The sequence below is a fragment of the Phascolarctos cinereus genome, unplaced genomic scaffold, assembly GCF_003287225.1.
Source record: "Phascolarctos cinereus isolate Bilbo 61053 unplaced genomic scaffold, phaCin_HiC Scaffold_4;HRSCAF=312, whole genome shotgun sequence".
NCBI classification, from domain to species: Eukaryota; Metazoa; Chordata; class Mammalia; order Diprotodontia; family Phascolarctidae; genus Phascolarctos; species Phascolarctos cinereus.
In genome coordinates, this window is record NW_027555847.1 from 570,711,908 (window position 1) to 570,738,690 (window position 26,783).

A 26,783-nucleotide genomic window follows, 5' to 3' on the forward strand; every position below is an offset into this window, starting at 1 on the left:
CACGTGGGAGGCCAGAGGAGCCGTATTGGGCACGCGCACCAGCGCGGCCACGGGTTAGCAAAATACAGTTTTAACTGGCCCGGGGGTGTTTTCGCAGGTGACTATGTCTACTTTGCGCAGGCTGCGGGAGGCGCCACGACACTTGCTGGTGTGTGAGAAGTCCAACTTCGGCCATGGGAAGTCCCGGCACCGGCAGCACGTGGAGACGCACTACCACAACTACAGGGTGAGTCCCGCCCATGGCAGCTTCCTCTCCCGCCGGCGTGGTCCGCGCCACCCCCAGGGTACATGGGGTGGGGGGCGGCGCGGCCCTGCACTGCAGTGTACCCAGACCTCGCGCCAGCTCCTCACTCCGCACCTTCTCCCCAGCCCCATACCGGAGTACTACTCCCTTTACCCGGTACGTGGGCGGGTGCTGGCGGGGGTGGTGGAGGATTGCGCTGAGCACCCTGGGAGTTGTAGTATACCGCCTCTTCTCTGGCCTAACGTCCTGCCGCTTGGGAAGACTACAATTCCTACAATGCAGGCGGGATAGGACTAGCGTTTGGGACTTTCGGTTCTAGACTTCGAAGATCCCTGCCGGGAGATCCGAGAGTCCAGTTATTTCAGGTTACAGATTGGGAAACTGAGGCCCAGGGTGGTCAGGTGTCGGAGAAATAACTTGAATTCAGCCTTCTTAACCCCAGAACTAGTGCCCTGTACCGTGCTGGGGAAAGTCCAGGAAATTGATGGGCATACTCCTGTTACATCTTCAATCTCAGACTCCAGAGTTTGGGGCTTCGTAGATGTCACCCCTGGAGTAGGTGGCAGTGAAAAGAATACTCGCGATGTTCACGTTGCCTTTTCAGATGTTTATTTAGAGCTCTGGCTGGTGGTACCTAGTGCCGGCTGCCCTTTTAAATATCTTTGCATTTGTTTTCACCCAAAGCCTCAGTCCCTTACTAGTTTACTCTTCTTACACTCTCCTCTCCATCCCAACCTTGATTTTGGATACTTTTCTTTGTAAGCCAAAAGATGTGGTTAACCCCAAATTTGGGGGCTGCATTTCCAAAAGATACTGGTTGGAAATGGCTTGAAATCTAAAGGAGGAATTGCATTTGCTATCCTTTGCAGTTGTTAATCAAAGTCAGCCACCCTTGGGGGGGGTGCTTTATAAGGAATTTTAAAAAAATATATACTTTTATTTCGTTAAATATTTCTCAATTACATGTACAAAATTTAACGTTCATTTTTTAAAAATTTTGAGTTTCAAATTCCCTGTCCCTCGAAAAGGCAAGCAATATGATATCGATTACACCTGTGAAGAATGGAAGGCATTCTTAGATTCGCTTTATTAAATATTAAAAGTTTAGTCTTTATAGGAAGTGGGGGAGAAACAAAGATAAATAAAAAGACAGAGCTCTTGCCTTTATGGAGTATATTAATCAATCAACAAATATTTATTAATCCCTTGGTGTGTATTAGGTTCTCTGCTTAGTGCAGAGGGCACACACATACACACACAAAATCAGCCCCTGCCTCCAAAGAGATTGCATTTTAATGGGGGAGGGAGGGAGGGAGAGAAGGAGATAGATACAAAGAAGATACACTTAGCTCTGTTCACCTAATTACCATGATGATAAAAATGTGTTTGCTTCATAAAATTTAGCAGCTATTTTGATAGAGTGTACTGATGAGTCAAAGGGCACAAGCACTGTGAGCTGTCCCTGTTTTACAGGTGTAAAAAGTAATCAAGGTGTGAAGTTTATTACATGACTTATCTAAAGGTTCTTTTAAGTTACTGGTACAGCTGGGAACAAAACTGGATGATTTCCATATCACTGTTGTCTGAAAACTTGATTTCTTCCAGACTGCTTTACTGGAGGTTTTTGTCAAGTAGGGAGTTCTTACTCCAGTAGTTAATAAACTTGGGTTTATCAAACACTATGTTTTTGTTTATTTGCTTCTGGGTCTCATTTATCTGTTTCATTGATCAGTTTTTCTATTTTTGAATCAGCACCAAGTAGCTCTGACATTATTGCTTTATCATATTGTCATAAAAACCCAGACTCAATGCAAAATTCAGTCCGAGGGGCAGCTAGGTGGCTCAGTGGACAGAGTACTGGCCCTGGAGTCAGGAGGACCTGAATTCAAATGTGGCCTCAGACACATAACATTCACTAGCTGCGTGACTCTGGGCAGGTCGCATAGTCCCTTAGCTCCAATTACCTCACCAAACCCCCCCCCCCAAACAAACAAACAAAAAACCAGAATTCAGTCCGAGACTGGGCTCAGTGAATTCCCTGAACAAGAGTTAGCTGGTTAAGAACGAAATCACAGTTGTGGAGTGAGAGAGGAGATACCTTTATTGTCACTTCTCAACAGTTGGGTGTGTACGTTCCCTCAGAGGAATCGCACACCTATACTGGAGCGGAGCAAGTGGTTATATAGGATTACTTGGCTTTAACCCCCAACTTGTCCCAACATTCCTGCGTGTCCTGTGTAACAGCTGTGTTTGCAGTGCAGTATCTATTGTTTCTATAGAGTCTGTGAAAACCAATCTCCCTCTCATCTTGTTTACCTATTTGTGTAAACCAGTAAACCAATAAATCAATCTGCCCCTCATCTTATCGATTTTGTGGGAACCAAACTGTTAGCATTTCTTACAATATAGTTTGAGATTGGGTCCCATTCCTTCCTGCTTATTTTTTTCCCTGCTATAAAGATTATTTTAATTCTTTGAACTTGTATCACCAGTGCTAGCACGGTGCCTGGCACATTGTTGTGCCAGACATCTAATAAATATATTAATAAATAATTAGCACTAATAAGTACTTGTTGATTGATTGCTCTTGAGATTCTTGACCTTGTGTTTCTCCAGATAAATTTTGTTATTGTTTTGCTTATTTCAGTAAAATGACCCATGGTACTATTTCTGCAAATTAATTCAGTATTATCATTTTGATTATATTGACAACTATGAACATTTAATATCCCTCCAATTATTTGTATTTATTTCAGTAAGAAGTGTTTTTAAATTCATAAGCCTTCTTTTCCAAAGTCAACATGTTTGCTGTCAGACAATACGTATGCCAAGGACCCTTCTTTTATCCCTTTACTATTTTTTAAAAACTTATCTATAGCTTGTTTAAATAGTTCAGTTTGAAATTCCCTCTAGATTGCACGTAGTGTCTACCATCTCCCTGACAAGAGGCAGGAAACTTCCCATTGTGACGTTTACCTGATGCTTGTCACCAACTTAAATATTGGTGAGCTAGAAAGATAAAGCCTCAGATAATGTTAGTTTAGGCATTTTACATCCAGTCACATTTTAAATTATTTTATCCATTTAGTTTTTATTTTCTTCCTAAAGAATATCAGAGGATTGTGATGTTAAGAGTCCAAATACAGGAGTTCAACTGTCGTGAATGGAGAAAATAAAATAGTTTGTATCTCCTCCCCCCCCTTTAAAAAAAATATTCTGTGGTTCTTCCAGTTTTATTCTTACATGCTTAGGGAATGACCTGGATTGATTGAGTGTCTTGCCAGGTCTTCTGTAAACTTTTGTCCCTCATTATAGCTTTTTACTATTTTATGAGGTGATGCTGCTTCCAACTTTCCACAATGCTCTTCTGTGAGATTTAACTCAGGAGTTAATATTTTAATTGGTTATTGCCCTTGACTGCTGAGTCTCTCTATGTGCCAAGGACATCAAGTATTTATTGATTTTGGGCCTCTTTATTGTGTTGATTTAAGATGGTTAAACTTCTTTAGGAAACGGTGATCATTTATGGCAATGTCTGTTCTTTTATTCATCTCTCCCCCTCTTTTTTAAAACATATGCAACCTATTTAAATAGCTCATATTTGAAGTTGCCTTGATATTCTTTCTTCTAATGTGGTATTATAAACTTTACTCTAACAAATCTGTGGTCAGACTTGAAAAGCTGACTTTGGAATCGAAACAAAGATGGGAAGAGCAGCTTGACTAAACCAATTACATAAATTGATAGCTTCATACTGGAGACAACAGTTTTGTGGATATTGAAGAATCAGTTCTCAAGCTATGTGAAAAGGAAGAGGATGTTAAATACTTGGGGGGAAAAATGGGCTATGGGGCAGCTAGGTGGTGCAGTGGATAGAGCACTGGCCCAGGATTCGGGAGGAACTGAGTTCAAATCTGGCCTCAGACACATAACACTTACTAGCTGTGTGACCCTGGGCAAGTCACTTAACCCCATTGCCTAGCCAAAAAAAAAAAAGTATTACCCAAAAAGGGTGATTGTGAAAATGTCAGTAACTGCTGACTCATGTCTCCTTTCTCATTTCTATAAAAGTCTTTACAAAATATGTATATTTATATATGAATATATACATATATACATGTATGTGTATATATGTGTATATACACACACACACACATCAGGTGGTATGAGAAGGGAACAGGCAGGATTTTGCAAACAATATTCTGTAGAATACCATATGTTTATAGTTGCACAGATTGAAATCTTTTGCCTTAAAGATTTTCCTCCCATTGGATGGACTATTTATAGAGTTGGCCTATATAGTCCATTTGTACGTATATATCTTGGACATACACAAAGGTTTGATAGTTATCTATTCCCAGAATTAAATAGGAGGAATGAGCTTGATTATCACTGGACTGTTGTACTTATATTATCTCCAGCCTTCCTCTGTAACCAAGATCCATTTTTTCTATATTAAAGTAGCAACTTGGTCATCTCATTTGTATGTTCAGAATTTTCTTTGCTTTGGATGTAAAACTTATACCTCTCCTACACCAGGCAGTGATGTTTCCTTTCCCATTTCTCTATTTTGCCCTGTAGAATTTTTGACATTAATGAGACTGAGGGAGCCTATTTGTGGTTTTCTTTGTAGTTTGTTAGTTGAGCATCTTTTCTTTGGTCTCAGAATGGAGATGGAGACATGGGGCATTTAATGATGCTTTATTTTCTTGACATGTAAATGAACTGTTTTACAAGGTGTCAGAGAAAACAGTTACTCTCTGTTCTAGTGGATTCCTAGAGTGCGAGCCTGACAATACTTTTATTGAGAAGATAGCAACAATATACAAGGTGTCCCAAAAGTCTTAGTGCAGATTTAAGCTTAAATAGCTTAAGCCTATGTATTCTAAACTATATGTAAAGGCTTCCTGATTAAAAGGTTTTTTTGCTTAGTACCATTATTGTATTGTTTGTTGAGGTGCGTATCATAAAACAAATCTTTTGTAAATTCTCTCTCCTTGAAATATGTTAATTTTTCTTGTGTAAGCATGTTCCGTTCCCTCCCTCTGCTGCAGTCTGGCTACAACCTACCCTTCCAGTCCTGTTTCACACTACTTTCCATCACAACTTTGTGTCTGAGCCAGCTGCTCCCCGAAATCAGTAATCTATCACTTCCTTCCATATTTTTGCTTCAGAATCCTGGTGTTTCTTCAAGCCTTATTTTGCTTGCTACTCTCTTTGTGAAACTATTCTGGTGTCCCCACTTGCTAGTACTCTCTTTTCTAAAACTGCCATTAGCTTATTATTTTTATTATATTTATTTGTATATGTTGAATTCTTGCAGAAAGTAAGGTCCTTGAGGATAAGAACTGTTCTGTTCTCTGAATACCCAGGGTTGAGCACAGTGCCTTATATGTAGAGGTGCTTTAAAAATGCTGATTTGTTTTGTCCTTGTGAACTTGAGTACTACTTGCCATTGAAATAAGATCTTTATTTCTATTACATATTCATATAGGTATCGTTTCTGATTCCTGAATGTGGAATACTGTCAAAAGAATTAAAAAATCTTGTCATGGAAATTGGACCATACTATTTGGTGAAGAATTTACCTCTTCATGAATTAATTGCACATGAGTTCATCAATAACTTTGTGAAAAAAGGTAGGAAAATAGTTGTTTGTGAAGATTAGTATACTCAGGAACTGTTAATAATCAATACATAAGTCTCTTTTTCTTCATATAATATTTGTATCCTTTAATCATCAGTAAAGCCTTTTCATTCTACATAACTCGTATTGTATTTATGAGAATTCTTCCTTTTCTATAGTCACATAGCACTGAGAAGTGGGTTGTAATAGGAAATGTTTGTATTTTAATTTTCCCTTGTTTTATTATGATTTAAGAGTTATCAGCAACACAGACATTTCAGTATACAATAAAAAAGTTTGTGTAAGAAACTGAACTTAGGATATGTAGTTGTGGTTTTTTTTAAAGTTTATATTCCCTTCTATACTTTTTTTTTCTTCTGTACATTTTAAAATATTTTATTGATTTTCCTTTTTGGGGTGTTTTTATCACTATCCACTAACTCTCAACCCCTTTCTGCAAGAAAAGCCCTCCCTTGTAACAAGTATGTGCAGTCAAAAAAACAAACCACTTTTGGACATATCGGAAATTGCATGTCTGATTTTGAACCTTATTTAAGATGTGGTAGGTATGCTTCATCATCACTCTTTGGAAATCACAATTGATCATAGCTTTGTTCAGAGTTCTGAAGTTTTTCAAAGGCTGTTTTCTTATTCATCACTGTGACCATTATGCAAGTTTTGCTCATTTCATCTTACATCAATTTATTCAAATCCTCTCAGTTTCTTTGAATTTGTCATATTCATCAGTGGGAGAAGCAATAGCCTGACCTCTCTTCCTGTGGAAGTTAGGCAAGTCCAAGGTGTATTGGAGCCTCGACAAGATTGTTCAGTTTTCAGTGTGAACATTTATACTTGAGGAATCTTAATTGCCACAAGCAGGTTACACTTAAAATTGTTTGTGCTTATTTTTTTCACTGGGAGAGAGGTCATTAAAAATTTACCAGCACACCCCTGGGCTAGTCTTACTTTTAAAGGTTTGAAACCATCCTCTAGATTTAGTTGGCTCAGGCTGTTGACCTCACTTCCTCATGACCTAAGTGGACATAACCTCCTCCAAGAGATGGCTGGGAGGTGGCTGATGATTGATTGACTGGTGGGAAAAGATTGGCATCTCAGACAAGGGATCCGTGCTCAGCTGAACCAACTTCACGGTATCTATCCCTGTTGAATGTCCTCCTGCTCTGGCTAAGTCAGTCTCCTTTTGATAACTGTTGAATGGTATTACTACCGTAGGTGGTCCAGGGGATAGATTGCTGGACTTGGAATCTGGAAGACCGAAGTCCAAATCTGGCCTCAGACACACAATAGCTGTGTGACTGTGGGCAAATCACTTAACCTCTGTTTGATGAGAACCATAATAGCACCTACCTTCCAGGATTGTTGTAAGGATCAAATGAAATAATATTTGTAAAGTGCTTTGCAAAGCTTAAGTTGCTATATAAATGCTAGCTTTTAAAAAATTATTATTATTAGTATCTCATTTTGTTTCAGTATTGAACCTGAACTGTGAGGGGATAACCAGTCGGGTGTAACTCAGAGCATCATCATTTCTTATGAAATAATAATATTCAGTTTCATTCATACATCATAATTTGTTTAGCCATTTCCCAATTGATTGGCACTTATTTTGTTTCCAGTTATTTGTGACAACAAAAGGGGCTCCTATGCATAGTCTTGTATCTGTGGGGTCTTTCCTTCTGTCCTTGACCTCCTTGGGATAGATGCTGTGTCAAAGGGTATGTGTATAGTTTATGCCTTCCAGAATAGCTGGGCCAATTCACAGCTTCACCAACAATTCATTAGTGTTCCTGTCTTTCTATAGCCCTTCCAACAATTATTATTTTCCTCTTTTATCAATCTGATGAATGTGAGTTATAATCTTAGAGAAATTTTAATTTTTTTATTATTACTAATTATTACTTTATTTTTAACTTTTTGTTTATTTAATTGCTTATATTACTAATTATATGCAAAGGTTCCCAAACTTATTTGGCCAACTGCCCCCTTTCAAAAAAATTGCTCACCACCTCCCTGGGGTTAGGTTAGGTTAATCCTTAGTGTTTTTCAACACTCCCCTAATTGTACCCAAGGCTACTACCACTCCCCTGGATCATTCCAGTGCCTTCTCCCCCTCTCCCCCACCCCCACCCAGGAGTGGTATCTCCCACTTTGGGAACCTATGAGTGTGGAACATTTTTCATGATTGTTAATAGTTTGAGTTTCTTCACTTGAGAACTATGTGTTTTTATCTTTCAAAAACTTATCTGTTGTGATATGGGTTTTGTTATTTATTTGTATTATTTCTTAAACATCTTGGATATCTGACCTTTTTTTTTTATCAGAAATACTTTCTGTGAAGATTTTCCCTTCAGTCTTCCTAAATCTGCCTTTAGTTTGCTTATATAAAAGATTGTTCAATTTTATGTAATTAAAAATTTTCCATTTATCTTCTTTAATCTCTTCCATCCCTTCTTTAGTTAAGTTAATCTCATTTGCTTCTCTGATTTGTTTAGTTGATGTTTATGTTTAGATTTTGTATCTGTTTGGAGTTGTTTGTAGTATATGGTATAAGATATTAGTCAAAACACCATTTCTGCTAAAATGCTTTCCACTTTAAACATCGACAGACATAACATTTCAGTAAATCAAAGTGACTAGGAGTGAAGATTGTATATTAAACTGTGAACCTCTATTATATGCTGACATTTTAAAAATGTATATTAAATTTAACACAGTAGTATAAAAATTGTGCTGCTTGTCTGCATTCCTTTCTAAATTTTTTTCTAATCTTTGTGTTTTTATTGCTTCATTTGAACTCTTTTCTTTTTTTTACATTGCTGTCACTACCCACCAACACTCCCCCACCACATAGGAGCCCTCTCTTATAATAAATAAGTATAGTCAAGCAAAACAAATTGACATGTGAAGCATGTCTGAAAAACAAAAAGAATGTGTGTGTGTATGTGTGTATTTTGAACCTCTAGCCTAGAGGTGTCAAACTCAGAGTAGTGCAGTTGAACCAAATTAAAATGTAGTTGGGAGATAGTTAACAAAATAAATAAAAATGCAGTACAACATAGATAATGTTAATTTATGGTTTTCTAAGTCATTATGTGCATATATGCCTGCAGGGATCTGTCTGAATTTGAGTTTGACACAATTACTGTAGCCCATCACCTCATTGCCAAGAGGTAGGAAGCATCTTTCATTATCAATTTTCTAAATTTATGATGAGTTATTATATAAACTGTTCTCTTGGTTCTGCTCATTTCATTCTCTATCAGTTCATACAAATGTTCCCAGGTTTCTCTGAGTTCATCATATTTGTCATTTGTCATGGCATAATTACACAATTACATACACCTACCATAACTTGTTCAGCCATTTCCAAATTGATGGGCACTCATTTTCCTTCCAGTTAGTAGTAACAACAAAAAAGTGCCACTATTGATGTTCTCGTATATGTATATGGTTTGTATGGTATATTTGTATATCTCTGTGTACATATATAAAGATATAAACATGCACACACATATATATGTAGTAATTCGTATAAATATGGGTCCTTTTCCTTTTTCTTTGTCCTTCCAGAAGCATAGGCCTAGTAGTGATATCACTGCACCAGCAGCAGTATAATTTAGTCATTTTGGGGTATAGTTAATTCCAAATTGCTTTCACAAATACCTGCACCAGCTTGCAGTTCTGCTGTTGGTCTTTGCTGCTGAGAGGTCAAAGAAAGAGGAACAAGACCTATATGTACAAACATTTTTATATCATCTTTTTATTACAGGACTAGAAACTCAGGGGATACCCATCAGCTGGGGATGGTCCAATCAATTGTGGTTTCTGAATGTAATAAAATATTATTATACTGTAGGAAGACAGTTGCAGGGACACATGGGAACACCTGTTTGAACTGATGAAGAGTGAAGTGACCAGAACCTGGGGAAGAATTTATTCAGTAACAACAACATTGTTGAGAAAAACAGCTAAGAAGGACTTAAGAACTCTCATCAGTTTAAATGACTGGCCATCATTTCAGAGGACTGATGATGAGACTTGCTTCCTACCTCCTGACAGGGAAGTGTGAGGCTCAAGAATCAGAATAAGGCATATAGTTTTGGACAGAGCCAGTGTGGAAATACACTTTGTTTGACAATGCATATTATGAGGGCTTTTTTGTTTCTTTTAAAAACAATTTCTATATAGCCGTAAGAGTTGTGGTAGGAATAGGGTAGCCACAAAAGAGAGAGTCGTTGAAACTTTTTTTTTTAAATGCAAAGAAGAGAACAGAAGGAAAGCCATAAAGTTGCAGTCAGCATCATTTATTAAGTGTTTACTATGTGCCAGGCATTGAAGAAAGGCTAAAATAGTCTTTGCCCTCTAGGAATTTACATTTCATTGGGGAAGACAATATGTAAATAATTAGATAGGTACAAGATATGAACAGAGTAAATGGAAGATAACCTTAGAAGGGGAGACTCTAACAGCTGAGGAGACCAGAAAAGGCCTCTTGCAGAAAGGGGTATTTGAGCTCGATCTTGAAGGAGGTTGGATCTTCTAAGAGGCAGAAGTGAAGAGCAGAGCTTTCCAAGCATGAGGGACAAGTACACAGGTACAGAAATAGAAGATGAAAAGTTGTGTTTGAGGGACAGCAAGTAGGCCAGAATGACTGGATCAGAGAACTCTTGGAGGGAAGTAAAATGTGAAAAAACTTGAACGGTAGGAAGGGGCCAGGTTGTGAAGAGCTTTCAATGTCAAACAAAGTGTTTTTTATATATTTGATCCTGGAGTTGAATAGGGAGCCAATAGAATTTTTTGAATTAGGTGGCATGGTCGGATCTATACATCAAGAAAATCACTTTGGCAGCTCTCGGGTATTTGGCTGAGATGGCTTTTTGGCCTTTTGGGATTCTTTTTAGTTACTGCTTTAAACTGCAAAGAAATAGTAATTGGGTAAGTCAGCATTCTTTTGTCTATTTCCCATTTTTTTGGAGTTGACTGTTTTAATGGATTAGATTGGAACTGCCGTAATTGCACCATTATTTTCTCATTTTAACTTTCATTCTGATTATGGCTTTAATGTTTTATGATGTTCAATACTTGTAACATTCAGCACTTTCTGACTGTGTTCTTGGAGAAAATATTCCTAATATGGATTAGTCAGAAGCTTCATACCTTTGCAAGACTTTGGCTTTTCTTATTTCTTAATCATAAGCCATGTTTTCCAACACATTGCACCATCTTAAGTGCCCACTGTAATGTTGAAATCACTCGGTGCCCAGGTAGAAGTTGACTTGAATTTTTAAGATCTTGTCAAGTTCTTCAAAACTTGTCCTTACTTCTTCATCCTTTGTAATGAATATTGATGTATAAGCTATAATTTTTTCATAGTAATCTGCTTGCCTTTGCTTAAAAAAAAAGGTTTACTGATACCTTTTCTTTTTTATTTATTTACAAATATACCTCTCCTCTGGAGCAAGCCTTCCCAAGGAACAAAGATTCTTAAGAATCAGTAAATCAAAACGGCATACTGATCATGCTCGAGACCAAAACAACATTCCACATTCACAGTCTCCCCACCCCTTCAACCAAGAAAGGGTGGTGCATTTTCTCATCTCTTCTCTGGGGCCAGGCTTTCCCCTCTGTTTCTTGTTGCTTTTGGTTATATAGTGAAATCAACTCCTCCAAGTCCATTATTTTCCTTTTGAGGAGAATCCATTTGGCTCCAACTTGATTACAACTTCTGGTTTCATTTATAGTGAGGATGTCAGCATGAAACTGGTTCAGTTCATCTTGCAGAATTTCTCCTAATTGATCTCTGGAAAGACGACACATTAAAAGTACCAACAATTAAGTTAATTTTTGTAGACAGTCTGAGGACTGTGTTTCTTAGTGTCCTATGCCCCCAATTTTTGTCATTTCGTTATTGTCACCATAGAACTATAAGGGGTCCACATGGTACATACTGAATGGCTTTTGTGTGCTGAGCTGTTTCATGGGTTGCCATTTCCATAAAATTCATTACCTGGTAGTTTACCTTCTACTGTTGAGCCTTTCCATACTTAGCTAGCTTGTTCGCTAGGAAACATACACAGTCTTCATTTATAAGGACAAATGAAGATAAATGATATTGCTGTCTTTGTTTTCAAATACATAGCTACTTCGTGGCTGAAAAAAATTAGTGCACAATCAATAGTCCCTACTTTGCCTTTTCTGAAGGCTGTACTGTGGCTTATATCTGCAGCTGCTATTTGCAGAGCATGGTATCTTTGTGGCTCTTCTCTTCCTAACACTTAGACTTTGTGGTGTAGCCTCTACTCAGAATCTTTGCTCAAGAAAAACTGTCTCAAGGCTTGACAGATTTGCTTTGGACCCAAGGACCGGCCTAGACCTTTAGGAGCCAGCTTCCAAGAAAAGGTCAGCAAAAGGCTGGTAGGGTTTTAGGAAAAGAGACAGCACATTGCCAGGTGGAATTTGATCCTACCTCAGGTCCCAACTCAAAGTAGAGTCAATAGAAGTCTTGAAGTCTTTCTTCAGAAAAGACTTAAAAAAAGCTGAACACAATTGATTTGGGTATTTCCGGAATTGTATGTTGGGGATGGGGAAGGCCAACACTCTGCCTTGGGAGCAAATTGATCTTTCTTCACTAAGTCTTTTTCCATTTAAAAGTGCACAGAATAATGCTCAAGATTCATCTGTTGAAGACCCAGTCATACCTTAGAAGCCTTAAGATTCCCTAAGCAAATTCCTGCTTCTGTCCAGACTGACTGCTGTTCTGTGAACTTCTTTTTACCTTACTGTATTAGTAAGAAATGAAATGAGCACAAGCAAGAAAAACTCTTATTGATCAGGCTATTTGCACTAGGAATTCTGGGTGCCTGAGTTGACTTCTAAGGCTTTGGATTTGTGCAGCAGTGGGTTGATGGTTCAGTTTCAGTTGTAACCCAATAGCCCTTGGTTATATAACTTGTTTGCAATTTTATTTTCATGTTTTAAGGTGTTCTGCTAGAAGTTATGCCTTGCCAGCTTACTCTGCAATAGCTGCTTGAGTAACTACATGGCAATTTCATTTGCCCTGTCCAGTGAAGTTATACTGTGATGAGCACCACCACAATAGCAGTAGACTAGCTATATGCATAATTCTAAAAAGATTTTTTAAAATTAAGAATATGACAAACATAAAAAAATTCAATATACCAAGTAGAATGGAAAGAGAAACATGAAATCACAAATCTCTATTATGTATATCTTACTTAAAAAAACCCTACATAATAAATTTGATATGTTACTTTCAAAACTATCATATGTATCTCTTTTTCCATCTGAATGGCCTTCTTTGCATTTTTCAAAATGCTTCAGTGGTTTCTTTTTCTTTTTTTTAAAATCAAGCTAATTTTAGAAAGAACTTTTTAAAAAATTCAAGCATGGGTATGACTATAATAGAACCCATTATAGTACTGATTACCCCCCAAGAAGAGTAAGCCTGGTATTTTACACTGTGTTATGGTGAAAAACACCCCCTACTGTGTCTGGAGGACATGATTTAATTCAGATTATTTCAGTAGAAACCTGGTGGAAGCAGTGGTTGGGAGGGAAGAAATAGCATATTGCCATAGGGGCTCTCATTTTTATGTCCAAACACCAAAAGCCCCAAAAAGAGAGATACAGAAAGAAATCTCTTGTAGACAATAAGAATAATTAAGCAAACCACATTGGTTTTGTCCTGAAATTAATTTGATTGATTCTTTCCATTTAGTGTTCATACAATTTATAGTTGATATAGATGAAGCTGATCAAAAAGCTGGATTAATGAAATATAATACTAGAATGCAGTAGGCTTGACAGGTGATTGGCGGGGTGGGTGGGTGCCAGGCAAAAGGGCACTTTGAGAAAACTAACTGCATATTAATGCAGTCTGATGCGATATGCCATGTTCCGCACACCCATATTTCCTCACCTCTACCAGGAAGGGAAGGAAGTATGTTTTCTTGGTCATTTTAATTATACGAATTACACAGCATTCAGTCTCAATTTTTCTGTTCTTTTCGTTGCATACATTGTTATTATTCTTGTGTGTATTGTTTTGATTGTTATGTTTGCTTCATTAATTCTGCTTCAGTTCATGTCATTCTTCCCTTGCTTCTCCGAATTCTCCAGATTCATAGTTTCTTTTGGTTCAGCAATATTGTACTGCATTCATATATCATAATTTGTTTAGCCATTTTCTGATTGATAGCCCATCTATTTTGTTTCCAGTTCATTGCTGCTATGCATATTGTGGGGTATATCTTTCTGGCTTTGACCTTCTTGGAATATATACCTAACTGTGGGATCTCTAGGTGAAGGGGTGTGGAACATTTTAGTTCTGTTTTTAGCTATAATGCCAAATTAGCCTGTTGGATTATATTAACTCCTGCAGACAACAGGACTGAGAAGAAGAATGGACAAGAGTTTGATAAACTCTTTGAATTACATCAAGCCCATTTTAGAAAACTTCTTTTAAAAATTCAAGCATGGGCATAAATATAGTAGAATCCATTATAGTGCTAATGTTCCCCAACAAGAATAAGCCTGGTATTTCAGGTGTTTAGAAAAGAATCACCACCTACTGTGTCTGGAGGATGTGATTTAATTCAGATTATTTAAGCAAAAGCTAGTGAAAGCAGTGGCTGGGAAGAAAGAAATTGCACATTGCCATGGGGACTTTGCTCATATCCTTATGTCCAAACCCAAATTAGGATAAAAACGTTTGTGGTTTTTTTTTTAAACTTCCTAGAATGTGTATGCTTTAGAGACACCTGGCTTCCCTTACCTTTCAGTACCTTTAGACCAAGTATAGTTATACTGTGCCCAGGCGACTGATCAACTGGTCAGTGTGCGTGTTTTACAAGTTGAATGAATTTGTTTGGTTTTTCGTTTTTGTTTGTGTTTGTGTGTTTTTCTTTTTGGCTAGGCATTGGGGTTAAGTGACTTGCCCAGGATCACACAGCTAGTTAAGTATCAAGTGCCTGAGGTCACATTTGAACACTGGTCCTCTTGACTCCCGGGCTGGTGCTCTTTTCACTGTGCCACCTAGCTGCCCAAGGCTTTCTGTTTGTTTGGGGTTTTTTTGCCTGTTTGTTTGAGTGAATATGTAACAAAATGAGTAAGCAAAGTAAGCTGGCTTTCTAAAACCTTTAGATTAGCAAAATTGTTGGATTCTGTGTGCCTTAGGTCAGGGGCAGTCATGTGAAGGAAAAGAAGAGTGATTGTTGTTGGTTTTTTAAATGATCTCCCTCAGTATCTCTTTTCCGTTGAATGGATCATTTTAAGTACTGCCAGGATCATCCTTGCTTATAGAGTTAGGGATTGGAACACCATAATTTGAATTGCAAAGGAAAATCTTTCTTCTTCCAACAGATAAGTTCTAAATTAGAACCAATTGCCAGCCAAATTTAGCAGGCATATGAAACTTTAGATCCCTGAGTGGTCGTATTTCATTTATGTAAGTCAAAAATGTCTGCCTAGACTCTTAGGAGTGTGCCAAATTTTAGCCTATGGGGATCTTTCTCTGCTGCCTGGGAAACTTTCCTTGGAATAAAAGGATCATTGTCCATCTTAATCCCAGTAATGCTGCTCCACTATAGAGGTATCAACCATCAGAGCTGTTGCTGAAAATGTTGCCTACATAGGTAGCATGCTTCATCACTCCATTTTGTCAGTCTTCTAGAATCGTAGTTGATCAGAGACAGAGAGGTGATAGTTTCAATATGCAGAATGAGATATATGTTATTTGACAAGGCCCACATGGACATTTGTTTTGCTTAACTATGTATATTTGTTACAAGGAGTTTGCTTTTCATTTTTTCCAATCCCTCCTGTAAGGGTTTGGGAAATAGGAGGGAGAGAACATAAATCCTTCTTAATTGAAAAAAAAAAAGAGAGAAATTAAACAACAAAATGTTACCTAGATCAGTTGTGGCAGAAACTTTGTCCTTGAGTCTGTACTTTATCACTCAAGATCTAGCTCGAACTTGTTGGAGTGGAGTGATTTAGTAGCAACGTGGCTTTTCTCATTCTTTCTTTCCCTTGGCACACTGCTTACTATGCATGGTCAGATGGGTAATCTGGATCAGTGGTCAGTTGACTAGGATCCCTGCCATCCCCCATGACTGGGTTCAAGTCATCCTGAGGATTTCATCTGTCTAAACTGATTATTACCAGCATGATGTTTGTTTTCACTTTCCATTTAATCCTTTCTTTGGGCTTATTTTTCTGTTACAGGTTCCTGTTATGCCCTAACATACAATACAAATATTGATCAAGACAATACTGTTGCCCTGTTACCCAATGGTAATATTCCTTTTATTCCTAATAACACCAGACTATTGAGTATGGCTTACTTTATTTTAGTTCAGAGAAAACCTATTTATATTTATAATATGCTTCTCATGGAAATCATGATTTGATGTATAGGAAAACTAATTTTGTCCCTGGACAAGGACACTTATGAAGAAATTGGACTTCAAGGTCGCCCATCTCAATACTCTGGCAGAAAAGTCATGAGATACAGTAAGTGTTTATACAAAATTCATTCCCATATACAGAGGTTGGTGGGATTCATATGGAATATTGAATATATTTTTAGATACACTCGATGTATTAGTTTTGCTGAAATGTCTTTTTTCCTATCCTTTTTTATATCTTTGATAGAAGGGATGGCTTGAAGAGTAGAGAGAGGGGAGAGTGATATATTTGGAAATGTATGGGATGTAAGAAGAAAAGCCATCAACCAATAAGTAAAGATTCCATTTTTTTTTTTAACAATCAGAAGTGATCTTATATACGCTTAAATAGAAATCCTTGTGTCAATCCTCTTCTTTTGTTTCAGGAAGATGAGGATTTATTTTAAGTGTTTTTGCCTCAAAATTCCCAACTTAAGTAGACATAGTTTGCCTATAGGTTTTAAATTCAACAACAAAAAGCAATGAATAATGATATTCTAATTCTTATCAATTAAGGTATTTGTAAAGCACTCTGCAAATCTTTAAACTATATAAATGCTGGCTGTTATTTTATTATTATCATCAGGATTTCTTAACTTTTTCCTTTTGAGGAGCTATTTTGGAATTCCCCCAGTTTTAGGATGGGGAATAAAGTTGATGACTTGGGCAGTTGGGTGAGAGGGTTGCTGCCAGGCTGCCCTCCCCACTTGAAATCTTTGTTAGTTGTATGAGAGCCGGGCATAGAGATAACAAGAGCCTTGGAGATCAGTTGGAATAAAGCTTTGAGGTATACCAGTAGAACGTGATTAATCTGTTGGAAACTGTTGTTGCCTAAGGACAGAATGGAGGAAAAAATGTGTTTCTTGTTTTCAGTGTTAGAAATATGGTTCCTCAAGAAATTTTGCTTTTGTAGACAAAAGGAACACAAAAAATAATTTTGCAAGGTAGCTCTGCTGACAAGTAGGTAAAACGATAAAGCTTTTTAAAAAACTTTTTTAGTGTGAAATTTCTTTGTGGTATAAATTATGTGAGATAAATAATATGTTGTGTTCTGTTTTTTCTTTTTTAACTTTTCAAGTTGTTACCCTTGATTTGATGGATTCGTCCTTCAGTCCTGAGTCCAAGAAATATAAAAGAGCATCTTGGGCCTTGAATGAAAAGAAACCACTGAAATTCAATTTCCTTCTGGCTTGGCATCATGAAGGTATTGGGAATTCATTGTGTGATGATGTTGTGAAGTTGAAATTCAGCTGATAAATTGAAGGGAGTCAGCCAAACATTGAATGGTAGCTCAGTTCTGTGGTGGGGGTGGGGTTATAAAATTAGTCAGGAAAGACAAGCCACTTGGCTTTCCCACAGCTCTGCATCCATGGTCAGGAGCAGAAATGCTCCCATTGCACAGATACTGCTTGTAATTACAGTTAGCTTTTCTAGTGAAGAGCTTATGCTTCCCATAAGCTGTTCAGTATGACTTTGTGTGGGCTACGCATTTGGATAGTTATGGCTGATACGTTTCTTAAAGTGTGGTCAGTGTCATGTCGTGGAAAACTCAAGTAATTCTTTTAGTCGTTGGATAGGAAGCAATCGCTCTTACTCTGTTTCTGCCTTGCATTTCTGGTGGCGTAAAGTATTCCAATCTGCAGCCAGTCTTTGCTCCTGGAAGGCTCTTTAGGTTCCTGTTCATTGAATTGTGGAGTCAGATCATTGCAAGAAATTTCCGTTTCCTCATCCTGGTTAAAAAATAGCAGTGCCTGATGTCTGGAAAGAGGGAAGGGGTGGCATCGACCTGACAGGTAGACAAAGCTGCTTTGATAGGTTCCTGCTTCCTATTTCCTAACACTCCTTTTGTTATGTTGTCATTGGATTGTCCAAAGCACCCTGGGCTTTACCACTTACTTTCCTATTCATTATATGCCACATGCTATACAAAGTGCTTTTTCCCTTCCAGAAACGAATCTCGTTGGTGTATCTCTGCTAGGAAAGCATTCTAATTAAGTGAATCTCTACTACAATATCAATAACAGCCCCAACCTTTCCCACTGTCCTCCCAGTACCATTCTAAGGAATTTCTAATGGGAGGAATTTAAGATAATTATGGGGAGATATTTTTGGACCGGAAACTTTCCATAAATTTCACTGAGCAGACTACCTCCCTAAATGTAGAGGGCTCTTCAACCTGAGCCCTCTACCTCTAGCTCCTCCAAAAGATTCCTGAGACTAAATATATTGGGCAGGTGAGATAAGAGACCTTCCTGACTTCCCAACCAGGAATATCCAAGGTCCAAAGATCTGGGAACAGTGGGAGGGGCCCAGAGGTCATCCAATCCAACCTGTACTTGGCAGGGATTCCTTCTATGACATCCCTGATAAATAGTTACCCAATTACTGTGTGAAGGCATCCAGTGATGAAGAACTCACTGCCCTCCAAAACATTTCGTTACACTGCTGTGTTGTTCACTCCTAGGACTTTTGTTTTTGTATTCTGAACCAGAATCTGTGTTTATAGTAACTTTCACATATTGCTGAATAGATTCTTCTTCCTGGGGCCAAGAATCTTTGTTCTTGTTTCTCGATTGACCCTTTGAAGTAATTTGGTCCAGAGACAATGAAGACCTGTGGATGTAGAGACATAGGACTTTGGTTTGAATCTTGACTCTGCTACTTACTACCTTGGGCCTCAATTTCCTCATGTAAATTGAGGGGTTTAGGCCAGATCTTTAAGCTTCCTTTTAGCTCTGAAGACTACACTCCTCATATTCTTCATATCTTTATATGTTCTTCATATCTTCTCTGAGAAAACATTCTTACATATTAGTATCTAGATGTTGATTTGATGTGATGTTCTTTGAAATGTTTAAGAGAGGGTGCTAATGAAAAATGAAGGTGGTCAGAAAGCCTCAAGATGAGGATCCTGGAAGTCCTAGGGAAGGGAACAGTGGAGTAGTAATCAGTGTGGCCACAGCACCCAGATATGGACAGTCCAGGCCCAGGGACTCTGAGGTCCACAGCTGTCTGTCTTGAGATACTAAATAGGGCCCTAAAGATCCAACCTCAGAGATCAGGGAGGTAGAAGGAGATGGTTCTGCCCCTGGGAGGTGGAAGTGGTCAACTTAGGAACCCCAGGGACTCAGGAGAGACCAAGCAAGGTTAGAAGTACAGTGGGGGGCGGGGGATGTTGGGCGGGTGGAGCCTGGCCCTGGCACAAAGCCTTAACTCAAGAACTGCAGCTAGACAGATGAGTAAATCAAGTAAGGCACCGACCAGTATCAAAAATTATTGCACATTTAGAGAAGACGGAACAGATAAGTTTGTAACAATAGTACGCCAAGACTCAAAGGAAAAAAAATCTGTTTTCTCCAAGGAACATGAATGCCTAAAATTAATAAAACAAGCATAAAAAATGAAATAAAAGCTCTGGAGGAAAGAATTGAAAAGATAAAACGTTGCTTAGAATAGAAACTTGGCAAACCCTACCCTAGTGATGGACTTCCTGAAAACTGGAACAGACCCTAGAGGTCCTATGAGGAAGTATGTCCTGATAGAGAGGTGACAGGCTGAAGGTTCAGAAAAAGACATTATACATACTTGTTAGGGCCTCTGTGTGGATTCATTTTGCTTGATTGTATTTAGTTGTTAAAAGGATTTTTTTTTTCATTTTTTAATTGAAAGGTTAACCATGGTGATGCCAAGAAAGTAGGAGTAGAGAAGGCATTTTTAAAAGTACAGGACAGAATAGAAGAAAATTCAGAAGGAAATGTAGACAAGCAGGAGAGTTCTGAAAGTCACATGGAATTTATTTACTTTTTTTTTGTAAAAAAAAAAGCAAGTGGTATGAGTATGATTCATGGTTTTATATACGACCTTTGTATGCTGTGTGTGTAGGAACGTTCTTTTTTGTGTTTAAGTTCAGAATAAAAATATAAAAAATTTTTAAAACTTAAAATTCTCATACACTATGCCATACTGCCTCTATAGGAGACCTTGTATATAGTACTTGCTTAATAAATATTTGTTGAATTATGGTCCGCTTAGTCTTTGATTTTCAAGGCCATTTGTTTGAGTAAGGACTTCAGTTTTCATTAGAACCAGCCCTAAAACCTGGTTTCCTGGAATGAAAACACTTTAATGTGACCTCTCTTCTAATACAGCTCTTAGACACTGTGTTCCAAACAGAAGGCTCTCATGTGCTAAATATACTTATCCAGTCCCCTTAGAGTTCCTAGTTTGTTTGGGGGCCTAAGGGAATGGCATGTTTTTTGCATGTTTCCAGACATGACTTTGAAACTATGGGGTAAAGACAAGAAGATAGGAAAAACTCCCATCCCTAACTTGGAATGCATTCTCCCAGCTCATCAAAAGTGTGCTAGTCCAGTGTGAAAATGATGCTGGCTGACCTGTGGTTCAGCACTATTCAGTCTTACTCTGCCGAACAGCCCTTTCACTTTACCCATCCATTCAGGCTCTTATTTTTAGGTGCTTGGGGGTAGGTAGGCAAGCTAGTATTTCCATAACTAAGATATGTATAGCTCAATGACTATCCAGAGTTACTGATTTTAAATGCCAGCTTACACGGAAAAAAAAGAAGCTTCATCATTTGTGTTCCTTCTCTTTGTTTTCTTTACAGATAACCTTGAGGCTTATCTCTTTCTATGACAGTGTTCTGTGTGTGAATTATGAATTTTATTTCACTCAATCAAAATTGCTATATTAAGCACATAATTGGCTTATCCAGCTTGGCACGTAACATCAGCTGGATTTAAAACTATGCTTCATTTCTAGAGCAAATGGGAAGGAAAAAGAACAGTGAGCAGGACCATAATGGTTTGAATACAAGCCTCATTACAGCTTTCAGACTTTCTCTTCAAACCTTTTCTGCGTCATTCAAAGGCACCAAGAGAACTGTTTCAATGGGTTGTTATTGTACTGAGTGATTTTTAATTTGCATTTTTCTAAACAATGGTACCTGGTGTGTTTAAGGTGCAGAAGAGTCAACAGTGATGTCATACTTTTCCAAATACCAAATTCAGGAGCATCAGCCAAAAATAGCATCGAGCACATTACGAGATCTTCTGTGTCCTTTGCTGCAGAGTGGAGAACTTGAAGGAAAGCCTGACGAATCGTGCAGTGCACCAGAACTCTTTGACTGGCTTGGTGCTATCTTCAGTAACGTGGAATTGTAGGTATCAAGGATGTCTGTGATCTTATGAAACCAAAATGAAACAAAACTTCTTATTCCACTGAATGATTGTGTAGCAGATGCCAATGTATAGTTTATGTCTCTCTTCTCTCTCTCTCTCTCTCTCTCTCTCTCTCTTTCTCTCTTTTTGGTTTTGTGGCAGAAATAATCAGTCATTCAGTTTTGTATCAACCTATTGCTGTCCTCAGCCGAGTATATTGGTGGAAAAAGCTTATTTGTGCACAATCACTGGCTTCATAGTCTCTGAGAAGATATGCCTGTTACTGGAACAGCTGTGGTGAGAAAAGTCTTGTTTGTCTGTCTGTGCAGATGTGTTGTTTTAATGATCTCTTCTTGACCTTAAATATTATTGCTTAGAATTGGGGAGTTCCTTTGCAAATGCCTTTCTTTCCTTCTTGGTGTCTTGGGATAGTGTGTTGTCATCTGAAGTGGTATTCTAGAATGATTGTTAGGAATAACTGTGATGAAATAGCTTGTTTCTTTTTGGAAAAGAAAGCATAAAAATGTTTACTAGAAGCAAAGTGTTAGTGTTTTTTTTTTAAGTAAATTTATTTTCATGACTCATCCATTTGCTGCTGGCTATTCACCCTAAACTGATAAGCTCTATATTCCAATATATTTTACTCTGCCACAGTATGGAGTTCTTTGTTAAAATAATTACTCATTTGATATTAATGGACATGAAAATTCATTGCGTTCCTGACATTAAGTACCATATGAAACTTACTCTGTAATATTACTAGATTCAGATAACTTGTTAGTAGTATTCTCCATTCATTAAGCACTTGTTCAACACCTATTCTGTGCTACAGTTGTGCTAGGCATTGGGGTTACAAGGCTAAATAAAGCATAGTCTCTGCTGTCTGGAGTTCATAACAAAGAAGAGACTTGCTAACTAGTTACCAGTTCAATCTGGTGAACTTACTTCCCCTTAGTTTTTATGTATCAAGACAGATTCCCATATTCTTTTTTTTTTTAAACTTTAAACATTTATGGAGTTTGTCTTTTGCTTTTTCACTCCAGTATAATTTCTATTCTCTCACTCATGTTGGCATAGTACTTTAATTCCCCATAATAGAATTGTGGAAACACTTAAAGGAGGAGCAATGCCTTCTCATTGTTCCAATTAAGGAAGTCTGTGTAAACATAGTAACAGTGAAGTCTGAATGCCCAGGGAGGGAAATGATTACTGTGCACTTTACAGCTGACTCATTGGTAAATGAATTTCTGGCTGAGTAGGGTAATAATTGGAGTATGTTTTATGTGTATTATATCCATTTACGTTTGTTATATTTACAGAAGGCAGCAGGAGTTTAATGAATATCTTCTTAGTGCTGTAATCTAAAGTTAACATTTTGACATCTTTGATTAGAATATCACCAAACTCACTGGTTATTCTGTATGGGCAAACAGGATTTTTCAGAAGTTCTTATTCCTTCTTTATCCCTATTTAACTAAAGCTTTTTATTTTCCTTTCTCTCGTTTAGTCACTATTTTGATGACCCAAAGTTAACTCCTTGGGTCACCTTGTCTGTCCAGGGCTTTGCAGACAGCCCTGTGTCTTGGAGAGAAAATGAGCATGGATTTCGAAAAGGGGGAGAACACTTGTACAACTTCGTTATTTTCAGCAATCAGGACTACTGGCTTCAGATGGCTGTGGGGGCCAATGATGACTGTCCACCATGAGAATAAATAAAGCTGCCTGTGATTTTTTTTCTTCTGATAGACTTTGGAAGCCTTCATTACAAGGAAGTTGCACATTTAGGGTGTTTATACGATATGATATATTTTTTTTAATACCAAGACTAATGTTCTGTTTTGGGGTGGTGTTTGCTGTGGTGATGAGAATTTTTTTTCCACAACCTTTTTTAGCTCATTTCAAAGAGTTTTGGTATAACCTAATGGAGTGATTGCCAGTCACTTTGCATTTTTGTAAAAACTAATGTTAGTGTTGCTTATCTGCAGCTGCAGGGCAGGCCAGTCCAAGGGCTGTGTAGGACAGTGAACCAGCAAAGCCCTGCAGTTTGGAGAGGACCAGCTCTGTGGTTTGTGTGAACAGAGAAACTGAAAGGACGGGCTAAATACTGAGCCCTCAAGCCTCAGGCAATTAAGAGAAAGCAGGAACATGGCAGATTCTGAGGGAGTGGGCCAGGGTCAGCATCCAAGGAGTTGTATTTAACTGGAGGGAGCAGACAAGAAGCACCAATGAGAAGATCGGCTTTGGACACCCTGTACGGTTGTGATTGATGATCCAGTGATCAAGGTGAATTCCCTTTGGATTTGGTTCAGAATGGCCCATTGGGTTTGAGTTGGCAGATAGTCACTAAAGCTAGAGATGAGGGTTTTTTCTGCAGCTTCCAAGGTAGTCAGTATTGATTACGTCAGAAAGACTAGATTCATCTAACGCAGTAGTCCTTACCCAGGGTCCATGATTTTGTTTTCAAAAAGAATATTCTGATAACAGCATTTCAGTATAACTGGTTTCCTTTGTAAACTTATGCATTTTATGCACTTAATAGTATTTTATCTTTTTCCCAATCACATATGAAGACAATTTTTATCATTCATTATTACAAGATTTTGAGTTCCAATTTTTCTCCCTCTCCCCTTCCTAAAATGGTAGGCAGTTTGATAGAGGTTATGCATGTGCTATCATGTAAAATGTATTTCTATATTAGTCACAGCTGTGCAAAGAGAAGCAGATCAAAAGGGAAAAACCACGAAAAAGAATAAAACAAGTGAAAAAAGTATGCCTCAATCTGCTTGTCCATCAGTTCTTTATCTGAATGTGGACAGCATTTTCCTTCGTGAGTCCTTTGTACTTGGCTTGGATCAAGGTGTTGCTGAGAAGAACTAAGTCATTTATAGTTGATCATTGCACTATGTTGCTGATACTGTATACAATGTTTTCCTGGTTCTGCTCATTTCACTTTGCATCAGTCCGTACAAGTCTTTCCAGGTTTTTCTGAAGTCTGCTTGCTCATCATTTCTTATAGCACCATAGTATTCTGTTACATTCCTGTGCCACAGCTTGTTCAGCCATTCCCCAATTGATGGCCATCTCCTCAATTTCCAGTATTTTACCACCATGAAAAGGGCCACTATAAATATTTTTGCACATGTAAATCGTTCTCCCTTTTTTATGATCTCTTTGGGATACAGACCTAGTAATGGTGTTGCTGAATCAAAGGGTATGCACTTGGTTCCCCTTTGGGCATTGTTCCAAATTGCTTTCCAGATTGGTTCGATCAGTTCACAACTCCCCCAACAGTGCATTAGTGTCCCAGTTTTCCCACATTCTCTTCAACATTTATCATTTTCCTTTTTGTTATATTAGCCAGTCTGACAGGTGTGTAGTGGTACCTCAGAGTTGTTTTAATTTGCATTTCTCCAATCAATAGTGATTTAGAGCACTTCTTCATATGACTGTAGATAGCTTTGATTTCTTCATCTGAAAACTGCCTATTCATATCCTTTGACCATTTATCAGTTGGGGAATGACTTGTATTATTATAAATTTGACTCAGTTCTTTATATATCTGAGAAACGAGGCCTTTATCAGAGACACATGCTGTAAAGATTGTTTCCCAGCTTTCCGCGCTCCTTCTAATCTTGGTTGCTTTAGTTTTGTTTGTACAAAAGCCTTTTAATTTAACATAATCAAAATCATTTATTTTACATTTTGTAACGCTATCTCTTGTTTGGTCATAAACCTGTAACTCAACTTCTTTAAAAATTTGGATGCTATACCACTTGGTGCATATGTGTTTAGTATTGATATTATTTCTTCATCTATGGTACCTTTTAGGAAGATGTAGTTTCCTTCCTTATCTCTTTTTTGCTTTTGCTTCGTCTGAAATCAGGATTGCTACCCCTGCTTTTTTTTTTTACTTCTGCTAAAGCTTAATAGATTCAGCTCCAGCCCTCTTACCTTTACTCTGTATCTCTTTGCTTCAAGTGTGTTTCTTGTAAACAACATATTGTAGGATTCTAGTTTTTGATCCAGTCTGCAATCTGCTTCCATTTTATGGGAGAGTTCATCCCATTCACATTCACAGTTATGATTACTAACTGCGTATTTCCCTCCATCCTGTTTTTCCTCCTGTTTGTCATCTCTCTTCTTTCACCCTTTCCCTCCTTGAAAGTGTTTTGCTTCTGTCTACTGCCTCCCTGGGTCTGCTTTCTCTTCTGTCAGTCTTCCCTCTCCATTTTTTGCATTTAAAAACATTATTCTGAGAAAGGGTCCATAGGTTTTCACTAAACTGCCAAAGGGGTCCATGACACACAAAGGTTATAAACCCCTGATCTCACATTTAAACCTTTCCTCCAGTTTCTAATAAAGCAAGTATGTATGCTATGCAAATGTACTCTTATTTAAAAGAAGCTGGGACCAGAGTTTGGTTGGTATCCTAGGATTACATATTTAAAGCTGGGCATCTTCTTAGAAGTCATCTTAACCACCCCCTGGTTTTAAAGCAAAGGAAGATGAGGGTGAGAAAGGGTAAATTGCTTCCTCAGAATTAAACAGATAATGTGTCAGAGCTGTACCATGACTGCAAATCTAGACCTCTTTACAGGGTAGTACAAGGCTGTAAGGTTCACTTTGTTTAAAGCAGTAGATTTACCATGGCTCCTGTGAATTTCAGTTTAAGTGTATCTTGTCTTTTGTAATAGGTGTGTTCTTGAAACACATCTGTGTAAATTAAATGATTTTAAATCAAATTCTGTTTTCTCATTGACATACTTTGAGGTGCTTTTATCTTCATTTTTGATAACTGGTTTCCATTGTCTCTGACATTCTTTCTTCTCCTTTCCCCCATCCTCTGTCTCTTTGTGGCCTGTGGCACTCCATCTCCAACTCTGGATATTTTCACCTACTGTTCTACATGCTTGGAAAATTCTTACTTCCTCATCTCCAACTATTTCCTTCTCTGGCTTTCTTTATGTTCCAACTAAAATCTTACCTTCCTCAGCAAGTCTATTTTGTTTCCCCATAGATGCCTTCCCTCCATTGATTATTTCCTATTTATCCTGTGTGTAGCTTGTTTGTGTATAATTGTTTACATATCATCTCTTCCATTAGACTGAGCTCCTAGAGAAAAGAGACTTCTGGGTTTTTTGCCTTTGTATCACCAGTACTTTGCACAGTGCCTAGCACATAGTAGGCACCTAATTAATGTTAATGACTGATTGTAATGCTGTATCCCAAGTAGGTACATATTTGGGCCA

The 26,783-nt window shown here is 37.9% G+C and overlaps 1 protein-coding gene across 2 annotated transcripts; it reads left to right on the forward strand.

The window, feature by feature from the left end:
• Positions 1-26,276, forward strand: RPP40 (ribonuclease P/MRP subunit p40). 2 transcript variants are annotated; one of them, XM_020973825.2, is made up of 8 exons: positions 1-226; positions 5,739-5,883; positions 16,137-16,205; positions 16,329-16,424; positions 17,436-17,561; positions 21,335-21,533; positions 21,697-21,831; positions 23,042-26,276. In XM_020973825.2, the coding sequence occupies exons 1-8, from the start codon at positions 104-106 to the stop codon at positions 23,238-23,240; spliced, it is 1,092 nt and encodes a 363-aa protein (XP_020829484.1). In that variant the 5' UTR covers positions 1-103; the 3' UTR covers positions 23,241-26,276. The 2 variants fall into 2 exon arrangements, with proteins under 2 accessions (XP_020829484.1, XP_020829485.1); XM_020973826.2 differs by lacking the exon at positions 16,137-16,205.
• The last annotated feature ends 507 nt before the right edge of the window (positions 26,277-26,783 follow it).